The sequence below is a fragment of the Chinchilla lanigera genome, unplaced genomic scaffold (genome assembly GCF_000276665.1).
Source record: "Chinchilla lanigera isolate Chin_1 unplaced genomic scaffold, ChiLan1.0 scaffold00022, whole genome shotgun sequence".
NCBI lineage: Eukaryota > Metazoa > Chordata > Mammalia > Rodentia > Chinchillidae > Chinchilla > Chinchilla lanigera.
This window is the reverse complement of record NW_004955423.1, coordinates 8161971-8184906: the sequence shown is the minus strand read 5'-3', so window position 1 is coordinate 8184906 and position 22936 is coordinate 8161971. Positions and strand designations below refer to the sequence as shown.

At 33.7% G+C, this 22936-nt stretch overlaps 1 protein-coding gene across 3 annotated transcripts in view; it reads right to left on the bottom strand.

Moving 5' to 3' along the window:
- Positions 1-22936, bottom strand: part of Col24a1 (collagen, type XXIV, alpha 1) — a 301836-nt gene that overhangs the window by 107798 nt on the left and 171102 nt on the right. For all 3 annotated transcript variants that reach the window (XM_005385132.2, XM_013514569.1, XM_013514570.1), the window contains 7 exons: positions 21330-21383; positions 19944-19997; positions 18736-18789; positions 17038-17091; positions 7230-7283; positions 6888-6932; positions 6723-6767 (listed from right to left, as the gene is read on the bottom strand). In XM_005385132.2, the coding sequence (XP_005385189.1) occupies positions 6723-6767; positions 6888-6932; positions 7230-7283; positions 17038-17091; positions 18736-18789; positions 19944-19997; positions 21330-21383 (360 nt within the window). The remainder of the gene's footprint in view (positions 1-6722; positions 6768-6887; positions 6933-7229; positions 7284-17037; positions 17092-18735; positions 18790-19943; positions 19998-21329; positions 21384-22936) is intronic.

The following is a 22936-nucleotide window of genomic DNA, read 5'->3' as shown; positions in this document are numbered from 1 at the left end:
TCCCAGTGTCAGGGTGAGGTTGCGGGTTCAAGTGGCAGGAGGTCGGGGAGCCAAGTTAAAGCTGGCAGGGAGCCGAATTCAAGTCAGCAAGAGGCACACAGAGTATTACAGGTTGAACAAATCAGGTTCCAACCTCAGCCTGAACTTCAGTGGAACTGAAGGTGCAGGCTTACTGGGATTATCCACTACCCTACTGTAAAGCTACAACTGGCTTACTGGGATTCATCAACTTGGATCTGGACTCTTGTCTCCACACGTTGTCTACCAGTTGCAGCAGAGACATACCTTGAGGTGGACAATCTTTTTCTTTTCTCTTCTTTTTGTTTTGTTTTGCTTTTTTCTTGATTGCTTGTTCTTGTTTTAATATGAGTGTGAACATAATTTCTAGTTCTTTTGCTGTTATTCTGTTCTGTTCTTGTTTTCATTTCTTCCTTCCCTCTTTCCCTCTTGTCTTCATGAGTTTTGCAAAGTTTGCATTATTTTCCTTTATCCTCCAGCCTTGCTTCTAATCTCTTCCTCTTCTTATATTTCTCTATTTCCTCCTAATCTCTTAAATGTTCTCCCCTGAGGGTAAAATCAACACATTGAGGGCTTTTTTTACTGTATAGAATTTTCTAGTTCTTGATTTTGTTATATAACCACAAATCTAGTTCATGGAGCTAATTAAAGTTGGCAAATAATGGTTACCAGAGTTTGTCATTTTCTAGGCTCTGTTTGATGTTATTGTTACTGCTGATTGTATTACTTTAGCAACAGTGACATAATTGTTCTAATCAATTATTCTTTCTAATATACCAATACTCAGATAGCCTAAGGGTTATAAACAATACTATAGGCCAATGCCAAAGAACCAGGTGCTGGACCAAGGCAGGAACTTTTCATCCCCAATAAATGGAAGGGGCAGCCTCTTGCAACAGACTTAAAACCCAAAAGCCAGCTAAACCTGGAAGACATCTCCAAGAAGCAGTCATTTCATAAGAGTAGTAAATATTAGCAATGAATCTACTCAGCAAAAGCAATTTGCAAGTATCAACAGATATCCAGGAGATTAAAAATTCCACTGAAAGTATACACAGCAGAATGAGCCAGTGTGAGGACAGAATCTTAGATATAAAAGATAGGATTGCAGTTAGCAATCATGAAAAAGATTTCTTAAAAATAGGAAGGGACCACAAAAAATCAAGCCACCAGCTGTTAGATGATGCAAAGAAGAATAACATAATATTGATCAGAGTCAATGAAAAGGCAGGAGACAGTGCAAAAGATATAAAAAAAACCTGTTCACAGAAGTAATGGCAGAAAACTTCCCAAGCAGGGAAAAGAACACAGATAAGTGAGGCATATACAACTTCAGTTAGCAATGATAAAAAAGAATCTATACCAAAGCATATAATAGTCAGTATTCCAGAAATTCAACACAAGAACAGGATATTAAAAGCTGTTAGAGAAAAGAAACAAATCACCTAGAAAGGAAAGCCTATCAGAATCATAGCTGACTTTTCAACACAAACCTGAAAGTCAAAGAGAGCTTGGAATAAAGTATTTCAAGCCCTAAAAGAAAACAACCTCCAACCCACAAAATTATCTTTCAAAATTGATGGAGAAATAAAATGCTTTGATGACAAAGGACACCTGAGAAAATCATGACCAGCAAACCCGCACTCCAAAATGTTCTGATGGACATTCTAGAAAGAGATAAGAAGGATTACAACTCCATGCACTCTAACAGAATGAATCCACAAGACAAGGCAATAAGAGGTGGAAAAAGGAGAACAAACCATGGTAAAATAATATAACAAGGATAAGTCAACACATATCACTTATAAACATCAATATTAATGGTCTCAATTCACCAATCAGAAGAAACAGATTGCCAAAGTGGATCAATATGCTACAGAGAAGAAACACATTTAATTAAAAAAGAAATTCATAGACTGAAAGTCAAAGGATAGAAAACAATAATCCATGTGACAAGAATCCAGAAGAAAGCAGAGGTAGCTATTCTATTTGCAGACAAAATGGATTTCACACCAAGACTGATCAAGAGAGACAAAGATGGTTACTACATTCTGTAAAGTGAACAATCCAACAGGAAGAGGTAACATTCATAAATATATATGCAACAAATACCAGTGCACCCAACTATAAAATAAATATTAACATGAAAAATCAAATAAGTATTAAATCAATTGTAGTGGGGAACCTTAATATACCTCTGTGAAAAATAGACAGATCAACTAGACAAAAAATCAACAATGACGTATCAGAATTTAACCAAACTTGAATAAATGGACTTAGTAGATGTCTACAGAGTGTTCCACCCCACAACATCAGAATACATATTCTCAGGTGCACATGGGACATTCTTTAAGATAGACAACATACTAGATCATAGAACATGCTTAACCAAATGCAAAGGAATTGAAATTAACTCATGCATATTATCAGATAATAGAGTAATGAAACTGGAAATCAGTGGCAAAAGTAACCATAAGGTGTTTACACATATGGGTCTGATTTATTTCACATATGAGTATTGTCTCGAGTTGCATCCATTTACCTATAAAAGCCTCAAGTTTATCTTTCTTTGTAGATGAATAATACTTCATTGTAGAAAAATATCACATCTTTTTTTATCCATTCCTCAGTTGAGAAGCATTTGGGTTGTTCCCAAGAGTTAGTTACAATGAATTGTGCTGCTATAAACATGGGTGTCCATATGTTGTATGATGTTTTTAATTGTTCTGGAAAAATACCAAGAAAGGGAATAGCTGCGTTGAATGGGACATCTAATCCTAGTTTTTTGAGGAATCTCCACACTGATTTCCACAGTGGTTGTACTAATCTACACTCCCTCCAACAGTGGAGAAGGGTTCCTTTTTCTCCACAGCCCCTCCAGCATTTGTTATTTGTATTGTCTCACTAGTGTGAAAAATGAACAAGTGAATGGGATATGAAATGTACAACAGATATTGAAAATTTGGAAAAAACTATTAAAAAAAACTGTGATGGGGAAGGGGAAATGAAGGAAGAAAAAAGGAAAAAAATATATGTATATACAAGGTAGTTAAAATTGTTATATGGCTAATATCTCTTAGTTCATTGAAAAGAAAGTCTGGTGCTAACATTTATAGACAAGATAGCATACATATATGTTCTACTCTAAATTACTACTAGGAAGATGACAATATGCAATGTATTAACTATTGCAGCTGTCCTAATAACTTGTTCTGAAACTCAGTTTCATAGTTATGTTTATCTTTTTTTTTAAAAGCAAAGAACAACTGGGATGGGGGAATGGACAAAAGGAAGGGAAATATGTGGTACTTATACCACTGTCTTCTAGTGATTTATTGAGAGGAACAGTTGATATTTAATTATGCAGTCAATCTTGCATTCTTATATCCGGTAATCTGAACAACTTCACTGAAGATAACAATATGTAATATAACAACCATTGTTAATTTCCTATCATCTTTTTTGAAATTTGATATCATTTTTATTGTTTTTGTGTTGTTTTGTTTTTGTTTTTATTTTGTTTTTGTTTTTTTTTTCTTTAAAACAAAAAAAAGAAACCATAAGAACTTCATAAACACATGTAAGAGAAGTAATAACCTCCTAAACAACCAATGGGTCACAGATGAAATGAAGAAATTAGTTTCTACAATTAAATGATAATGCCAGTACAACATACTGAAACTTACAGGATGCAATGAAAGCAGTCCTATGAGGAAAATTTATCATGATGAATACCCTTACCAGAAAAACAATGAGCTCAAACAAATAACATAATGTTGAAACTCAATTTTGTAGAAAATGAAGAGCAAGTCAAGCCCATAGCTTGTCTGAGGGAAGAAAGTATAAAGATCAGAGCAGACATTAATGCAATTCAGACTAAGAAAACAATACAAAGAATCAATTAAATGAAGAGTTGGTTCTTTGAAAGATTAAATGAAATTGACAAAGTCTTAGCCAATCTTACCGGAGGAAAGAAAAGACTCAAACCCATGCAATTAGGAATGAAAAGGATGAAATCATAACAAAGCCTGCAGAAATTGAGATCATTTATACCTACTTTGAGAACCCATATTGTAGTAACAAAACAGTATCCTCAAGAGAGAAAAGAATTACACAGGACAAATCAGAATAGTTTTTTAATCATAAAAGGGTCAGTTGATTAGCAAGACATAATAACCTTAAATATGAATGTGCTAATAGAATTTCAAAATACATAATGTAAAATTTGACAGGATTAAAGAAATAGAAACATTCAAACTCATAGATTTTTTATACACTCATCAATTAGTAGAACATTTACATCAGAACCAGTAATGTAAAAAGTGTTGCAATGTTTATGTGATTTGGAAAATGAGAAACAATGGCCCATGTTTTATGCGGGGAATGGTGTTAGTGGTTCACAGAAACATATACTGGTTATGTGAACTACCAAGTGTACTATATGTGTTTTCAATTTTCATTTAACATTTGGTTTTAGAATTATAACAAGTAGAGGTTGAGAGTATAGCCAGTGGTAAACCATATGGTTATTTTGCACAGGTTTAGGGTTCTATCCCCAGCACAAAAGAAAAAATAATTATGAAAATGCAGACAGAAAATACTTTAGAGATCTTATCAGTCTCTCTATTTTAGAAGTGAGGGAAATGTGAGCCAGAGAGCTAAGCCATTAAACAAAGGTTATATACATTTTTTAGGAGCGTGTAAGAACAATGGTCAATTTGACCCCTAAGATATTTTTCCATTATAAAACATTGTCTGTTCACCTCAGTGCTTAAAGGATTGGAGACACTGAGAATTCTCTGAAGGATAAAATGAAAGTTTAGGGCTTCTGTGGTTTTATTAATTGACTGTTCCTTGCTTCTCCAAGATTTCAATTCATCAAGGAGAAGGAGGCAATGTGGGTGAGCAGGGTCTGCTAACACACACCTGTAAATCCAACACTCTAGGGGGCTGAGGTAAGGAGCATAGGAAGTTTGAGCCTGGCTTGGGCAATATAAATAGCTAGTGAGAAATGTCCTCCAAATAAAGTATAGCTTGGGGTGTACTTCAGTGTGAAGACCCTCAGTTCAATTCCCAGTACAAAAGAAAAGAAAGAAAAGAAGACAGAAAGGAAAGGAAAGGAAAGAAAGAAAGAAAAAGAAAGAAAGAAAGAAAGAAAGAAAGAAAAGAAAAGAAAAGAAAGAAAGAAAAAGAGATAATATAGGTATAGAGCACAGTAAAGCACAATAGCTAGTATAAACATTAATTATGGGCAAACCATGTTATCCATGAAGGTAATTCTACTCTTCCAGCACCCTCTGCAACTTGCTTGATGTAAGCTAAGGTTATAAAATGATTCTAGTATCTTTTATTTGATCAAGGGAGTCAAATATCACATTTATCCAAGCTGAAAGTGAAGGAAAAATTGTAAGGAAGGTTAACAGTGGACAAAATTATTAAATAATTTTTATTTCTTTAGGCCTCATTTCTTTAAAACAAGAAGAATGAACCTGGCCTTCAAATTTCCCTATTCATTGCAACATACCTGCTTGATATACAATATTGCAAAGTAGTGAAAATCTACAGAAATAGCTTTTACATTGATAATTAAAAAGTCAGATGATGAGTTTTAACTTTCAAGGGTTGTTTTGTGGTGGAAGGAATTTAGTTTATAATACAACATCGAACACAATTTCTTTCCTTAGAAAAATTTTTATTCAGTTCTCCAATATTATAGGCTTGAACAGGCAAAATATAATGCTATTGTGACAAACCACAGGCAGGGGGCAGCAGATTTCAAAGAGGAACAAGCAAATGCAGTGATACTGGTGACAATTATTTCAGCAACTAAAATATTTATCTTATCTTTTTCTGACTCATCTCCTGAAATGTTTATATTATATAATTTTATAACTTTGTATATATACATGTCTATGATAAATCAAATGTCATTAAATTATGATTCTGAGAGAAATAAATTAAAATATCTATACATTCACACTTACATGCTGACGTACATAATATTTTATGTATTTATGTTTATGTATGCTTATGTCTCATTCATTTTTGCCTTTTGTAAACATTTTTCTCTCTTATTTGGTGATGACAGTCACAGAAGTTATTGCTTGTCAGGTAAAAATTGTGTAATTCTGCTAAGATGTGTGGTGGTAGGAAAATATCTACAACTATAAACATTAAAAGTATTTAGAGTAGAGCCCTGAGAAAGCAGACACAGAACCACATTCCAATGGTCTAAAATATCTTTCAGTTGAGTTAAAAGATAACAAAGTATAACCTCAAATGACTCTTTTATATTAGCTTTATTACGTCCCATTCTATTTATGTATCACAGCATTGTATTTTGAAATGGGTTTTACAAAAGAACAGTTTATCATGAATAGGGTGAAGGAATGGTTATTACCACCAGTTTCAAAGTAGGTGCAACTGAAGCTGAGAATGGATAAACAACTTGTTCAAATAAAACATAATTTAATGATTAAAGGAAGAAGAGAACTTGTGTTCTTTTAGTGTACTGTATGAGATATGAAATAATGGCTGTGTCAGCAGAGAAAACATAATCACTTTATAACATATATGAATATGATCATATTGTACACTGTAAATATAAACAATTTTGAGGATTATGTAATGCAATTAAAGCATTGTTGAACCACCCTTCTTCCACACAAGTAATGATTATTATACTTTATTTTCTAATTACTTACTGGTTTTCCTTGAGTTCCTCTCTCTCCAGGGTTTCCAATCCTACCCTACACAAGAAAAAATGTGTAGGTAAAGTATCTCCCACTCAGAATAATGGAGGAAAGAATCAAGGAAGACAGGGAAGATGGAAAATGTCATACTTAACATGAACTTTTAAAATTTCTTACCGTAATACCAAGAGGGCCTCTTTTTCCTTTATTTCCTTTTTCACCCTAACAAAATAGGTGAATTAGTAAGAATTTAAATTATAGTCTTATATATGCTAGCATAAATTCACAAACAGAAAATAAGATACCAAGTATATAGCTCATGATTAAAAAAATTTGTTATATGTAATAAAATTTTTATATTGCACGCATAAACTTAGAAAAAATTTAGAATTATACTTTTCTAAGCTGATGTATGATTTTTTGGACTATATAGGCTCAATCTGGGGAGATTGTATTTGGGTAGATTATATAGGTTCAAGAAAATTTAACTACACATGAAATAAGAAAATCGATGATTACCTTGGTACCTTGTATACCTTGTTCCCCTGGAAGACCATCTGGTCCTCTTGGTCCCTAGAGATAGAAAAAAATATTCTATTGTTAATTTGAAATGTTTTTCCCCTTTGTAAAACTATTGTGTGTTCTTACAAACAAAAGCATTGTGCTTTTTTGTAGTTGACAAACTCCTAGTTGCTCTTATGCTTTGATCACAGGAAAGAATATAGCTGAGTGTACTATTGAACTTCTTTGTATAAGAGAATCAAACCAATGTTTTTTTTAAAATTTTATGCCAAATATTAAATCAAATGACTACAAAATAGCTTTTCATAATTGTTGAGGTGCCTATAAGTATGTTTATTATTTGGGTATTTTGTCTATTTTATAATTTACTCAGCAGTCAGCTGGATCTGTTCTTAAAATAATTATACATTTACTTAACAAGAGCTGGTGTGTTTGTCTAAGTAGTCATAAATTTCCTGTTTTCAGAATGGTGCTTTTCTTCTCGTATTACTAGGTACTGTACCTGCTATGCACCTGTGGGCAACAGTTGCTAAAAGATAGCAGAGACACAGAAAAGGAACAGATGTACTGTAGGAAATGTTCATGTCAATTTTAAATTTCTCAATGTTCATTCAATAATTAGTTGCAAAAAAGCACTAGTTGTAAAAGTCACTCTCTGGTATAATGACATAATAGTCTCCCTAGTTAAACTATATCTTTCATTGGAAGATTTTAAAGTCTTTTTGAAGGGGCTTAACTCAATTTTACAGCCTCTAACTGAACATCTGTTGTGTCAAAAGAATCACATTAAGTGGTATAAGAATACATAATTATGAAAAAGTTTCTTCATTATGAAGCTGATAGAATGAGAAGGAAATTACATAAGTGACTCCATTACAGGAAGAGGCAGGCATGACAAGGGCCAAACTGAGGATTCAAAGATGGAGATAGTCTTGACATGTTTGTAATGGAAATAAAGATCTCTTTTTGGCAACTGGAAGTTAGGCTCTCATGGACTTAAACTAGAGTGAACTCAAGATAGAGCAGCGCTATGGGAAAAGGAACACAGACATGCAAGAAGATACTCAAAGAATGAAAAAATAGTTTTGCCAGAGTAATGATTACATATTGATCTATATTCCTGAAAGTGTCAAAATAATAAGAAATAAGTATGGAAAGGAACATTGAGATTTAAAAGGTGTGGGCCAGGGATATAGCTCAGTGGCAGAAGTGCCTGCCTGGCAAGTGCAAGGTCCTGAGTTCAATTCTTAGTACCAAAAAAAAAAAAAAAAAAAAAAAAGAGAGATTTAAAAGGTGAAGAACTGGGGTATACATTTAAGTCACTTGGCAGTGAGGAACCCTACAAGAGTTCTGTCAGAGCACTGACACAAATCTCCCAGTACAACCTGCTGACTTGTAAGAGCCACCACGTCTTCAGTACCTTCTCTTACATTTCACCTGACATAAGCTTTGGTTTAGCTTTATATTATTAAGAACTGCTTGCTATCATAGAACTGTTTTCTCCCATATTCTAAGGCTAATTGCATTCTTTGATCTTTTGGTACATTCATGGATTTGGAAAGATCACTCGCATTCCTTGAGGATGTATAGCTCCACTGGCCCTATTAAAATGAAAGCCATAGCTCCAGATCTATAATTTCTCAATTTGAATTAGAAGTATTCCATAGTCTGCTCCCAACTCTTCTCTAAAGGACTATGAAACTAAATTATAGTCTTATTTACCAAGTTCCTGCTATAAATCAGGTATTGTCTTAGGCCCAGAGGACATAGGAAGAAGAGACAAATCCTTGAATTCATAAATAAACCAACAAATGTGTAAAATTAAATTTAATATGAAAATAGGTAGTGAAGCATAGTGAAGAAAAATGTTGCAGGACTAGAGAGTATCAAGGTGGGAAGCACTAATTTAGACATTGTAGGCTCAGGGTTCTCTCTAAAGTGAATGTGTGACTGCAAGCCCTACAAGTAACTCCATGAAGATCACGGCGGTGGAGGAAATGGTAAGTGTAGTAATCCTGAGGTGGAGGCATGCTTTAAATATTCAACAACTGAGTAACTGAAGATAAAGGAAGAAGATTAAAAGTGACTGTGAAGTTTTAAGTGTGAGAGAGTCTCAGGTCATTGCTTTAATAATTCCTCTCAACTTGAAAGTTAAACATCCTGTATTGATTCTCTTTCTCTGGCTCATTCAATGACTTATTGCCCTTTTTTTGCCCTGTAAGAACATGAATAAAATTTTTGCGTGGTAGAAGATGGCTGACAGGTTGAAAAGGAATAAATGATCAAATTCTAAAGTATGGCAGGAAACAAGACATAACCTGCAAATTTGTCCACTGGTAATTAACTGCTTAAAAACTCCTATACAATAAGAAATTTTTATGTGTTTTTTTTTGATATTTTGTTAGTGAACAACTAGTTGAATGATAACAGATGTAATAGAAAAAGAACTTAGAAAAGTAATTTGTTCACCACAGCACATTATAGTCAAACTGTCAAGAGCATAAGACAAAATGTTTTTGAAACTTCTCAGAAAAAAGCGTTAAGTAACATTATAAGTCTCTCCATTAGATTAACAGCAGATTTCTCAGCAGAAACCCTGTAGACCAAAAGGAAATGGAATTACGTATTTCAACTTCTGAAAGAAAATAAATGGTAATCAAGATTACTACATGCAACAAAGCTAGTCTTCAGAAATAAATGAGAAATAAAGGTGAACAAAATGAACAAAGTTTAAGTTTCAAGATGAATGAAATTTCAGGGAATTCATCCCCACTAGATCAGCCTTACTGTAGGGAGTCCTCCATCCAGAAGAGAGAGAAAGATAACTACCATTATGAAATTAGAAATCCTACTAGAAAGGTATATATATAAGAAATAGGAAAGAAACAAACACTATTAACAGAGTAAACCACCAAACCATAAAGATGAACAAAACAGAAAGAAAAGAACAAAGAATATTTAAAATTATTAGACAAAAATCAACAGGCATAAGTCCTTATCTTTCAATAGTAAACTTGAAAATAAATGGAGTACATTCAACAACCAAAAGATACAAATGGACTGAATGGATAAAACAAGACCCATAGTATTCTATCTATAAAAAACTCACTTCACAAATTAAGGTACACAACAACTGAAAAGATGAAACTGATACTTCGAGCAAATGGAGCCCTAAAGTGAAACCATCTAAACGCAGTAGTGTCGTGAAAGTTTTGTTAACCTGCTTTGTGAAAGTTGTATAATCCTGCCTCTTACACAGCTGAAAAAGACAAGGTTGGCTGAAAATACTACTTTTACAGACCTTGAATGGGGAACAAGCCCTAAGTTTAAAGTATTATTTTACAGATTCTGTTTGTTTCTACCTGATATGTTTAACTAAGAACAGCTAAGTGAAGTAAAATAATTAAATCTATCAAGGTAATTAGAATAATTCATAAATCATGTCTCTTATGGAGACAAGATAAGCTAGCAGATTCTCTACTCCAGTACAGGAAGGATAATGTCTCAGTTTGTTAGGTCCCCAGGAATCAGCCCAACCTCAGCTTCTGCCCCTCATATATGACTCTTTGGGAGGCTGACCTATGTGGTGTCCAGCTGCCTGAACAGGAAAGATGACTCGTGTGGAACAGTTATCCCCATCATTTCACTTGCCTATGAACTGAACCTTTGATCATGAGATACCATTAAACTATGTAATCTTTTTCTAAAGGATTGGTATAGAGACATACAGCTAAGGAACTTGTAATTCTGACTATGTTGCTTAAGATTTAAGTGGACAACAAAGATTAAAATACTATATTAGTAAAGGTTTCTTATGAAAGAAGTAAAATGAATATGAATAAAATTTCTGAATTTTGGGCCACATACCACCCAGGGTAAAGAACGTATATCATACAGGGTAAAGCAGTCATCTGTAGTATTTACATAAGATTCAGTGCTGGGTAATACCTGGTGCTCTCCAAGTAACACAGCAAGATTCCCTCTATAGTTTATTCCTCCGGAAATAAAGTTTATACCGAGTCTTTTTCCTCAAATTACTGATAATATTAGTTTTGTTTGATAGAACATTTGGTTCCAGCTGTATAAATCAAGAGCCAGGAAAGATAGCTGGCCAGGAAAGTTAGACATGTGCGCAATTTAAAATTAATAGAGAGGTCATTAAAAGTAATACACTTAAAAGGAAATACAAATACAGATACAGTTAAAAGGAAATACAAATACATGAGTCATAGTTACAAAGACATTTGTTCTGTGAATAAAGGCTGTTTCCCTCATTCAAAGATATGCTGTTACAATTTATTACAGAAACCTTAGAAATGGGCTGGGAGTCCTCATAAACGTCTCCCTAAATAAATAAGTGTGCAGTATATATGCTAATATTTTAATCAATTTCTTCTTTTTAGTGTTAGCGTTTGGGAAAGTAGTAGCCCTATCTTCTGTCATCTAATGCAGTTAAGATTAAATTGAGCATTCATGAATTTGTTTAACTCTTTTAAGATTATTACCTGCACTTTAAGGAGTTGTTACTTGATTGTGGTCTACAGTTGAACTCATCTTCCGTGACTCCTCCCTCTCTACCACGATAAACTTATATTTCTATTTTTATCAACACATAATACATATACATAATAATGGTGCTCAATGTAGTATGTCTATACACGCATAATTTATGCATTGATCATATCCAATCGCTCGTTTTCTACCTCTATACCATTTCAAGTCCCTAATAATTACTAACCTGCCTTCCATTTGCATTTTTTTTTTTTGGTTTTTCTCCGGTACCGGGAACTGAACTCACGACCTTGCACTTGCCAGGCAGGCGCTTTGCCACTGAGCTAAATCCCCAGCCCCTCCATTTGCATTTTTACATTTCTGCATATGAAAGAATATGTGGTACTTGTGTTTCTGTGTCTGGCTTACTTCACATAATGTTGTCCTCCAGTTCTATTCATTTTGCTACATATGGTAGGCTGAGTCTATCCCCTAACTATTGTAAATAGTGTCACAATAACCATGACCATACAGGTATATCTATGATGTGCTGATTTCTTTGGCTATAGTCCCAGGAGTCGAGTAGATGGATCATATGGTAAATTTTGTTTTCAGTTTGTTGAAGAGCCTCTATACGCTTCTCCATAGTGGCTATACTGATTTATATTCCCAAAATTGTGTATAAGAGTTCCTTTTTCTTTTCAAATGTGACAGCACTTGTTATTTGTTTATATAATAGCCATCCTAACTGGAGTGAGATGGTGTCTCCTACTAGTTTTGTATTTTTCTGATGACTAATGATACTGAGAAGTTTTTCATCTGTTTATTGGCAATTCATACTTCTTCAGAAAAATGTCTATTCTGGTCATTTTCCCATTTTTAAGTGGATTACTTTTTTCTTGTTAAGTTTTTTGAGTTCTTTATAAGTTATGGGTAATAACTCTGTCAGATGAATAGTTGGAAATATATTTTCCTATTCTGTATATTGTCTCTGCACTCTGGATCATTTCCTTTCCTGTACATAAATATTTTAGTTTGATATAACCACATTCACCAATTCCTGGGTTTACTTCTTGTGCCTTGGGAGTGCTATTCAGAAAATTATTGCCCTTCACGATGCCTTGAATTGCTCCTCCTATGTTTTCTTTTAGAGGTTTCAGAGTTTTAGGTCTGTTTTTGATCCATTTTAACTCAATCTGAGTACTTTGTAAGAGATAGGTGTCAAGTTTCAGTCTACATGTGGCTATCCAGTTTTTCCCTGCACCATCTGTTGAAGAAGCTATCCTTTTTCTAATGTGTGTTTTTGGCACCTTTCTTGAAGTCAGTTGGCTGTAGATTCAAGGGTTTACTTCTGGAATTTCTAGTCTATATGATCTACCTGTTTTTATATCAGTATGATGCTATTTTCATTAATACACATTAATACACATACATTAATATGTCTAGAAATCAGGTATTGTGGTGCCTCCAGCTTTGTTCTTTTTGTTCAAGAGTGCTTTGGTTATCTGTGTCTTTTGCGCTTTCCTATGAATATTAGGTCTTTTTTTCCTAGTCTATAAGAATGTCATTGGTTTTTTATGCAAATTACATTGAATTTATGGATCATTTTGGATACTATGGACATTTTTAAGACTATGAATTCTTCAAATTCATGAACATAGGTGGTCTTTCCATGTTTTTATGTCTTCAATTTCTTTAATCAGTATTGTGTATGTTTCATCATTGCGGTCTTTGACTTCCTTGGTTAAATTTAGTCCAGGCTATTTTATGTTTTGTATTTTCATGATTTTTTTCAACAAATTTATTATTGTTGTATTGGAAAGCTACTGATTTTGTATATTGAATTCTGCATCCTGCTATTTTACTGAATTCATATATTGGTTCTAATCGAGCTTTAGATTTTCTATGTATAGAATCATATTTTATAAAAATTGTTTCTTTTGTTGTTGACTTCTAGTTTATCCTACTGTGTGCAGAAAATATGTAGGACATCATTTCAGTTTTGTAAATTGTTGAGACATGTCTTGTGACTTAATATATGATCCATGCTAGAGAAATGTCCATGTACTGATTTTTTAAAAAATGCATAGAATGCAGCTTTTGGAGGGAATATTCTCCAAATGTTTGCTAAGCCAATCCATAACATAGCTTAATGCTGATATTTTTCTGTTGATATTTTTTTTTTGCTCTGGATGATTCATACTTTGCTGAGAGTAGGGTGATGAAATCCACCACTGTTACTGTATTAAAGTTTATCTCTCCTTTGTGGTCTAATATTATTGGCGACTTAATTGGGTGTTCAACATAGAACATAGATCTGTAATAATATCTTCATGCTGAATTGACTCTTTGTCTCTTCTTAGAGTTTTATCTTAAAGTGTATTTGTTATATGTAAGTACACTTGTCTTTTTTATCTATATAAGAGGCAGGATTATACAACTTTCATAAAACAGGTTAGCAAAGCTTTCATGATACTAATGTGTCTAGATTGTTTCTTGAATTGGCAGGATATTGTTGCTTGTTTGAGTTTTCTTGTTCTCTGGAAAAACATCAGTATTGCATAATACTTACAGAGCCACTGGACTGTAAGTCATTAAATGGTAAAATCCATGTGATTTAGATCTCAGGGTAGCTAATTTTGAGTCCTTCATAGTACTAGTAGATAAACTGGAAAATTAGTAAATGTTAGATGTGGTGTCAGAATCCTTGTGAAATGGTCCCATCGCAGACAGGACAGGAAAGGCAGATAAGCACATGTGTGGTCTTTGTGTGGCCTCACTCCAGATGTGCCTAGAGCAGAGCTTCCCTTGACACATGTGTGCCAAGGAGAGATTACAAATGTGCTGGAAAACTTGACTCCAGCCTTTACCCTGACAGGGAAGGGCTGGGAACAACAGATCCCGCCACTTATCTCAGTAGGATACGAAAATATTCTCATTTTTGGTGAATGAAAAAATACTAGGAAGGATGAGTCTAGGATATTGGGATCACAGTCATAGTTGAAGAAGGATTGAAAAGTGAAGAAATAAAAATGAAAATATGAGATGGTTATCACAGTGAAAATTTCCAATACTATATTCTTTTAGATATTCTGGTCTTCAGTTTTTTTTTTTCTTCAAGTATCCATTGGTGTTGTTGTTGTTGTTGTTTTTTTTCTTTTTTTTTTCTTCAAGTATCCATTGGTTGCTTAAAATATTCTTCTACTAAAGAAAGCCTTCCCTCTTGTTTCCCTAAATAAATTTCTAAAACACCTTTACTGTTTGGAAACTATTGAAGAAAAACCTTAAAAAATTATGAGGTGTCATTTTGGACAGAATCGGTAAACTGTGTCTAGAAGAGAAGAAGAAAATAGACCACTGGAGATGTGGGAGTTGAGAACATGGAGACGAATTAGGAGGGAGCAAGAACGGACACAGGACCAGGGTGAGGTTAGAAAACTGTCGAACACATGAGCTTTCCATTATGACTTTAGAAGATGGTTCAAGTGGTCCAGCATATACTATGATTAACCAAATGGCTTCTGCCTGAATAGTCAATAGCCCTATATTACTTCGTTAATAAGAAGCATAAATAAGTATTTCTTCTTTTTGCTCACCTGGCACAAAACTTTTCTACTATGACTCATACAGTCTAATAAATGTATTTGACCTGATGATGTATTGGATGCATCATACAAACAACGACATGACAGTGGATACAAATCCTCTGTTATCATTATTAATCTTATTTTAAATCTGATTTAGGCAAAAATAGATGTGGCCAGTAGGGTTATTTATAGTCTATAAGTCTCTGATTGAGGAAGAAAAATAGTTTTGCACAAAGAAATAATAATAAAGACATCTCTACTCTCTTCAATTTTCACCTAAAACACGCCACCTGACGTTAGTGTTGCCTCCAGTATTTCAAAGGAGGAATTCATAACACTGTTCTCCCATTTGTCAACTGAGAAACTGCAGTTTTAAAAATCAAGTCTTTGATTACCAAAGGACATAGTTTTAGCCTTTTAAAAATTTTCTTCAGTAGTTCTAAAATTAAATCACGGCAAAGCAAAGGCACAAAATATAACACTTTAAAATGTTTTTTTAAAACAGGATCTTGCTATGTAGTTCAGGGTGGGCTTGAACTCACTATATAGCCCAGTCTGGTCTCAAAGTGGTGGTGATCCTCCTGTCTCAGCCTCCTGACTGCTGGCATGGGTCGCCACACCTGGCACAAAATGTAAGTTGTAAAGCCCATATTCAGATTAATTAAGGAAAAATATTCCCATGTGGTAGCAAATGAACACAGCCATTCGAGGAAGGTCATGCTAACACATATGTACTGGTTGTGTCAATTTACTTAAAGTCTTTGGGCTTAGGTTACCTTAGCTATAATATCTAAATTATAATTCTTTACTTTCATACAGTGGTTTTGATTATTAAGGGAGATAGTATATGTAATATATGCTTGACATGTGATAGGCATACAGCACATGCTGGCTCTTCTTTTTCTTTTCATGAAAGTATTGCAGCCAGCCCTGGTGGCACAGGCCCGTCACCTCAGCACTCTGGTAGTAGTCTGAGGCAGTAGGATTACAAGTTTGAGCTCAGCTTGGGTGACTTAATGATTTAGTGAGACCGTCTCTCAAAATAAAAACTAAAAAGAGTATTGAATATTTAAGAGGGAACTTAAAGAGAAAAAAATTTCATTTAATACTGTGTATTATTATTAGATAATAATGATTACACTGTCTATGATTTACAATTAATAAACTCTTATTCACTCTGTGTACCTTCATTCTACATCTTACTGTTTTTATTTTGCTATATCTTTCCTTGCTTTGCAAGTCTGCTATAAATAGAAAAACAATTTATCTAAAAATCTGCACAACTGCAGTTCTGCTAAAGAATGGAATTTGGGTTGGTAATTAGAAAAATGAATTTTATATGAGATAGCTATATAGGTTAAAATTAAAATAAAAAAATATGATTAATTTATTTTATTTACTCATTCTTTGAGGCAAAGTCCTGCTTGCCTTCTACTCATTATGTAGCCTAGGCTGTCCTCAAAGTCACAGTCCTCCTGCTTCAGCCTCCTAATTGCTGGGATTACAGGCGCAAATCCCCACACCTAGTGAAATAATATTATTTAAAAGTAAAAATGCATCTGTCTTATCTCAATCAGTGTAAGTAATTCATCTAATGAAAACAAAAGAAAAACCAAATAGTATTTAAGGATAATTCTGGAAGGTATTGATCTATTTTTGTTGAGCTGTTATCATTATGAGGTGATTTTTTTTTTAGGTCAAAGTACTTTCCCCATTATATTACTTACTCTTTGTCCTTTAGGACCTTGACTCCCAGCTGGTCCTCGGGCCCCCACATGACCCTACATGTTGCAAATTTACAAATCAGTTACAGAAGTCATAGGAAAGTAATCAGAATAGTAATCAAAACCCTTTTTATAACAGGTAATTTGCCTTAGAAATTTTAAAAATAAAATCATTTTTATTTTTATTAAAAATACGCACTATCAAATACCGTGGTTTTCTCCTCTAATATTCTTGCTTGGAAATATTCCATTATTTGGAGAAATGTCCTTTCTATTTTTTTTTTTTTTTTGGTTTTTCTCCGGTGCCGGGAACTGAACTCACGACCTTGCGCTTGCCAGGCAGGCGCTTTGCCGCTGAGCTAAATCCCCAGCCCCGAAATGTCCTTTCTAGATGTGAACAAAGAATGGAAAGCTTTTTATATTTGGTGCCCAAGGAGCTTTTGGGAAGAACGTACACAGAGTGAGCGGTAAGGAGATCCCACTTAACCAGTTAGACCAGCGCAATCTATCTGGACCACTGAAGAAGCAATACTTATCACTATAAGGTTTCTTTGCTATTAACCTAGACATTTATGATAATCCTGTCAGACGAAAATACATTGTTGTTCTGAAAACATGAAAATGCAAAAAAGTTGCAAATTGACATATCACAAGAAATAGCTTGTAGTGGAAGTCAAATTAATTGTCAGTTCTAAGGAATTATTTTTATACTTTAATTTTCAATAAAAGTCTAATTAAAAAAATAAAATTTATTTATGTATAAATGTTAGGTAGATAAAAATGTACTGTACTTTAACACTTTAAATCTTTTTTTTTTATGTAAGAAGATTGTACCCCAGACTAATTTTCTAGTTTTTGAAGCCAACAACATGTCTATGCATATTCTGGAAAAACAGGTTTATTTTTAAAGTGGAAGTATCAGAAAACTTAGGAAATACAAATTCTGGTAAGAAAAATTCTGGTCAGGGAATCCCAAAAGGCTGAACTTTTTCATATCTATGTTCAAAAAAGCTGTTAAATTTTGATAAAGCCGAGCATGACGGCATATGCTTATAGTTCCTGAACTCTAGGCAGCTGACACAGGAGGATTGCAAGTTCAGCCCAGCCTGGAAAATTTAACAAGTCTCTGCCCTTAAATTTTTTTACAAGACTGAGGATACAGCTTGGTGCAAATTCTCTTTAAAATATTTTTCATTATATTCTCTTCAATTCCTAATACCACAAAATTTCTTTCTTTAGGGGGCAAGATTAATTTTCTATAAACAACTTATGAAATATATTCAAAACTCAAGTTTTGTTTATTAAAGGTGCATTTCCTATGAATTTTAATTGGTTGAGAATATTACAAAATTCTAACAAAAATGTTGAAATTTATACTTGGGATTTGTTCATTCATTTGGCCTCAATTTTAGTCTTGATCATTGATTCTGTTTTCTTCTCTGTGATTATTCAATGGAAAATTTCAGTATTTTTAAATTTAGGCTTCGAAGCTGAAATTCGCTAATATACCATGTAAGGGTGAGGAAATTCAAGATATTGTGACATATTCAAGAGGATTTTGTACAGTGTGGGAGAGAAGCAGTCACCACTACTATACAAATAACTTATTTTATATGGAATAATCAAAGATAGCACAAAAATGAAGAATTTAAATTAAAATAGATAATCTAGAAGGGATCATAAAATATATTTTGTACTCACAGGTAATCCCAATGGACCCACAGGTCCTGGAACCCCAGGAAGACCTGGATATCCCTATGAATTAAGTAAAACATGAACGAGATAAAGTCAATTGTTTTCACTAAAGACAAACCAGTAAATTATACACAATAATTAAAAGAAATGATTTGCTAAGATTTCCCTCTTCTACCCAAGATACAAGAGGCCATTGGAAATGTTATTCAGAAGGATCATATAAACAAAATTATACATTTATATAGAGCCATTTATTAGAAGTTCTTTGCTTTCAATAATATCTGCTAGGTAGAGTCACTGTTTATTGACAAAAACAACCATCCATTTCATCTTTTTATAGGTTATCTTATTCACAGGTATATGTCACATTATCTAGATGATAAAATCATATGCTTTTCAGAGAGGTCAAGGGATTCCACAATTAAGGAACATGAATGTATACAAACACTTTAGACCATCAAATTTTAGAAGGACCACACATTTTATGGTATTAATGCTAGTTCTGGGGATACCTTAAATTTAATTAGTTCTATGGGTATGCCAAGTTTCCTAGCTTACAGCAACAGGTGATAAGTTAAAAACAAACTGATAAAATTTTCTTGATAATATAGGACTTAAAACCCAAGAATAATAGGTAAAATGAATTTGTAGACAGTTTTTACTTCCATCACAGCATCACAATATATTTTCTAAAGTAAAAGGAAGAATCTTTTATGAATAATAATCATTCATTTCAGTTTCTGTCACACTTAGAAACTATTTAATAAACCAAAAATTGAAAACCAAATATAAAATTTGTCAGGTCTTACTATTTCAAAGCTCTAAGATGGTAAGTTCTGGGTTCTGAGAATTTAAGTGCCAAAAATTAACTTAAGACCAGAAGCTCACGGAACACTGACAATGAAGATGTGTGTCATATAAACTATAAGTGGTAGAAGAGGAAGTAGCATTGTAAATGAATGTTTTAGATTCATTATAGCTGGTTTGATCCTTCTAAAATTACAGAATCATTTGACCAAGTTATCTCATTTGCATCCTTTTAGTACCTTGGTGCCATATAGTATTTCTAGTGAAAGAAAACCTTAATGGAAATTTATTCTAAAATAGCTTTTAAAAAACTTATTTAAATTTTAGTTCAGGCAATTCTACCTGTGAAGTACCTTAACTTTATTATGTGCTTTGGAAACATACTTTTCAAATCATTGAGCTCTTACCATAGCACCTTTCTCCCCTTGGGGACCTAGGGGGCCTGGACTTCCACGATCCCCCTTTCAAAACAATAAAGAAAAAAAAGTAACACTGAGTCATGTTAATGAGTAATGATTGAGCTAAAGCTAGAAAAGAAAATTATTAGAATCATGCCATATGTATATACCCTAATTTTTAAATGAGTTTTAAATATTGCCTTTTTACTCTAAAATTGTGACTTTTATTATAATTAAAATTCTCTTAAAGATGTTTTCAAGGAAAAATATTAAATATCTTATTAAAATAAAGAAAATAGAAACCATGGATCACCAAGTCTTAATATTAAGCAAGAATCATGCTGAAGATTTTTTTAGGTGGAAATGCTTTATTTATGAGATATATAAAATATGAGAATAAAGTATTAAAGTACACTGGAAATTAACTGATCTGTGTAACCATTGAAAAAGATTTATTTCTATAGCCTGTCTACCATAAATCAGTGCCACAGAAATAGTTCTGGCAGATTATGATAATCAAATCTGCTTTAGCAGATTAAAAGGATTAAACGGATTCACATTAAAATTCCCAGGATTGTCAAAAATCTTATTAGAGAAGAGTTAACCCAGTACCAAAGTAAATGAACACAAAAAAATATAAAACTATCTGTTTTTGATAATAAAAAATTAATAAATATATATTAAGCACATTGTCCTAAATGAGAGTTAGGAGAGATATTTTAAAATAGTCTACTCTGAAGTAATTGCAGACATGATACAGGTAGGAACAGAAATCAATTAGTGGACAACTGAATTTAAAAGTGTGGTACAGTGCTTAGGTTCAGACTCCAGAAAGGGCAGCAATCAGGAGGGATTAGAAAAATCTAAAGAGACTTCACAGAGGAAATGGGAACTCCGCTGAGTCTAACAGTCTGGTTTTGAATAGAGGAAAAAGGAGAGGATACTGTAGACAAAGAAAACACTAAGCATGGGAAAATAGAAAGCAAGCAACAAATGTAAATTGATAATATTCTGTTTCAAAACTGCTTCTGGCTGGTAGGGCTCATTATCATAGAGTAGGTTTAACAAATTTTTTGTCATATACCTAGACTGTTGGTTTCTTCTTTTTTTTATATACCTTCTTAACCAAAAGGATATTTAACCTCTTAAAATTTAGAAACAAAGAAGCTATTATTTATATTTCAACATATTTAGGAGTTTCAGTAGAGGTAATGAGTTAGAGTACCATTTCCAATTAACATAAAGCATCATACAAAAGAATAATGTAGAACAAACTTCAAGAGCATAATCCCTTTCCCAAGTTATTTAAATTGTAAGGTAGTTTTACCTTCTACCTGTATTTAAAGAATTAAATTTAGCCCAGAATTCTCACTATAAAACAATGCAATGAAATACCTTTTCACCAATGCTTCCAGTTATCCCAACTTCTCCGGGTAAGCCAATAGGGCCCTTTTGGGAAAAAAGCATAAGCAAAATATACATATATTGTATTCCTATTACAGCATCCAGGTCTTAAATCCTCTGTAATCATTACTTTTCTTTGTAACGCATCATAAATTTTCCTTTGAGGTAAAATTCCCCCTAGTATAAGTACATGGCAATTGATTTCATATCAGAAGTCCTTTATTCATTCAGCCAGCAAGTACAGTACATACATACACACATGCCTAATATATGGCAGGTACTACACTGGAAGCAATGAGTTTCCAATACAAAATAGTCTCTGGCTTGTGAACTGATAATCTACAGGAGGTTACAAAAAAGCCCTTCTATTTTCATATCTGCTTGATGTGGATATAGTCACTTAAGAAGTCATGTCTGTGACTTCCTTCTTTGAAAGCCCCTCAAAGGATACATGTAGGGAAACGTGAAGCCCAAGATGGCTACACTACAGTTCAGGCAGTGGACAGGGGATTTCTGGGGGATATTAAGTCTTAAATCAGCAGAATTCCAGCACAGGTGTACCTAGCAGTCTCCAGGTAAATAACGTATACAGTATAAGTAAGGTGGATACTTGCGCATATCCATGATTGTGTGTTTTTACTATAAATCCATCTGCCACAAAGGCTGGATGACTGAGGGGGTCCGGGACTGCTGCAAGAGTATGCAGGGGACTGCCTGAGAAACTAAACAGCTGAAAATGGGATGGCTGCAAGTATATGCAGCACAATAAAGAGATGGACTGTGGCTAAGTTGCTGGGCAGCTGGACAGATGAGCTGAGCTGCTAAATAAAGACATCTAGCCTGTCCACTGCTCTGTATCTCTTCTTCAGACTGCCTGTATCTCAAGTGAACCTTCCCAGCCTGGACTGGTGATGACAGAACAGTAAGAGAATAGCACATGCCCATTCATCCCCTTATTCATTTATTCAAGAAATATTTGATGCCTGCTCTGCCCGGCTCTTGTGCTGGTTGCCGAGACTTCATTAGTGAGCAAGACAGAGCTAAACCCTGACCTGTTGGGTCAAAAGTCTTGCAACAGAGAGAGACAAACTAAATTGTGACAAAGTCATAAAAGAAATAACTATGATGCTGGGGCAGAAAATAAAAAATGTGTTTTAGGAAATGTGGTCAGGGAAGGCCTGAAGCCAGCATTTAATTTGTAACTTAAGGAATAACGAGAGACCAGACAGCTCATTGAGAAAAAGAGGAAGAGCATTTTAGATAAATAGCGTTAGAAATGATTTTGGTGTGTTGGAAGTAGTGAAAGAATGTGATCAACAAAACTTTCAAAGTGAACAAGACTCAGGGTTTATCCTCCTGCCCCTTTATGAATTATCTATTGTTCTCTCTTTAAGCAGCACAGAGAGCAAAACGGATAACATAGGACATACTTTAAGAGCATAACGTATTTCATGACTGATTAAATTATAAAGTAGGCATCTTTCACTTGTATTTAAAGACATAGGCAACATTTTCTCTTTCAGTAGCCACCAAGTAAAGATTTTCATATAATATTTATTTTCATATACAAGGCACTGAATCATGAAAAAAAAAAAAAA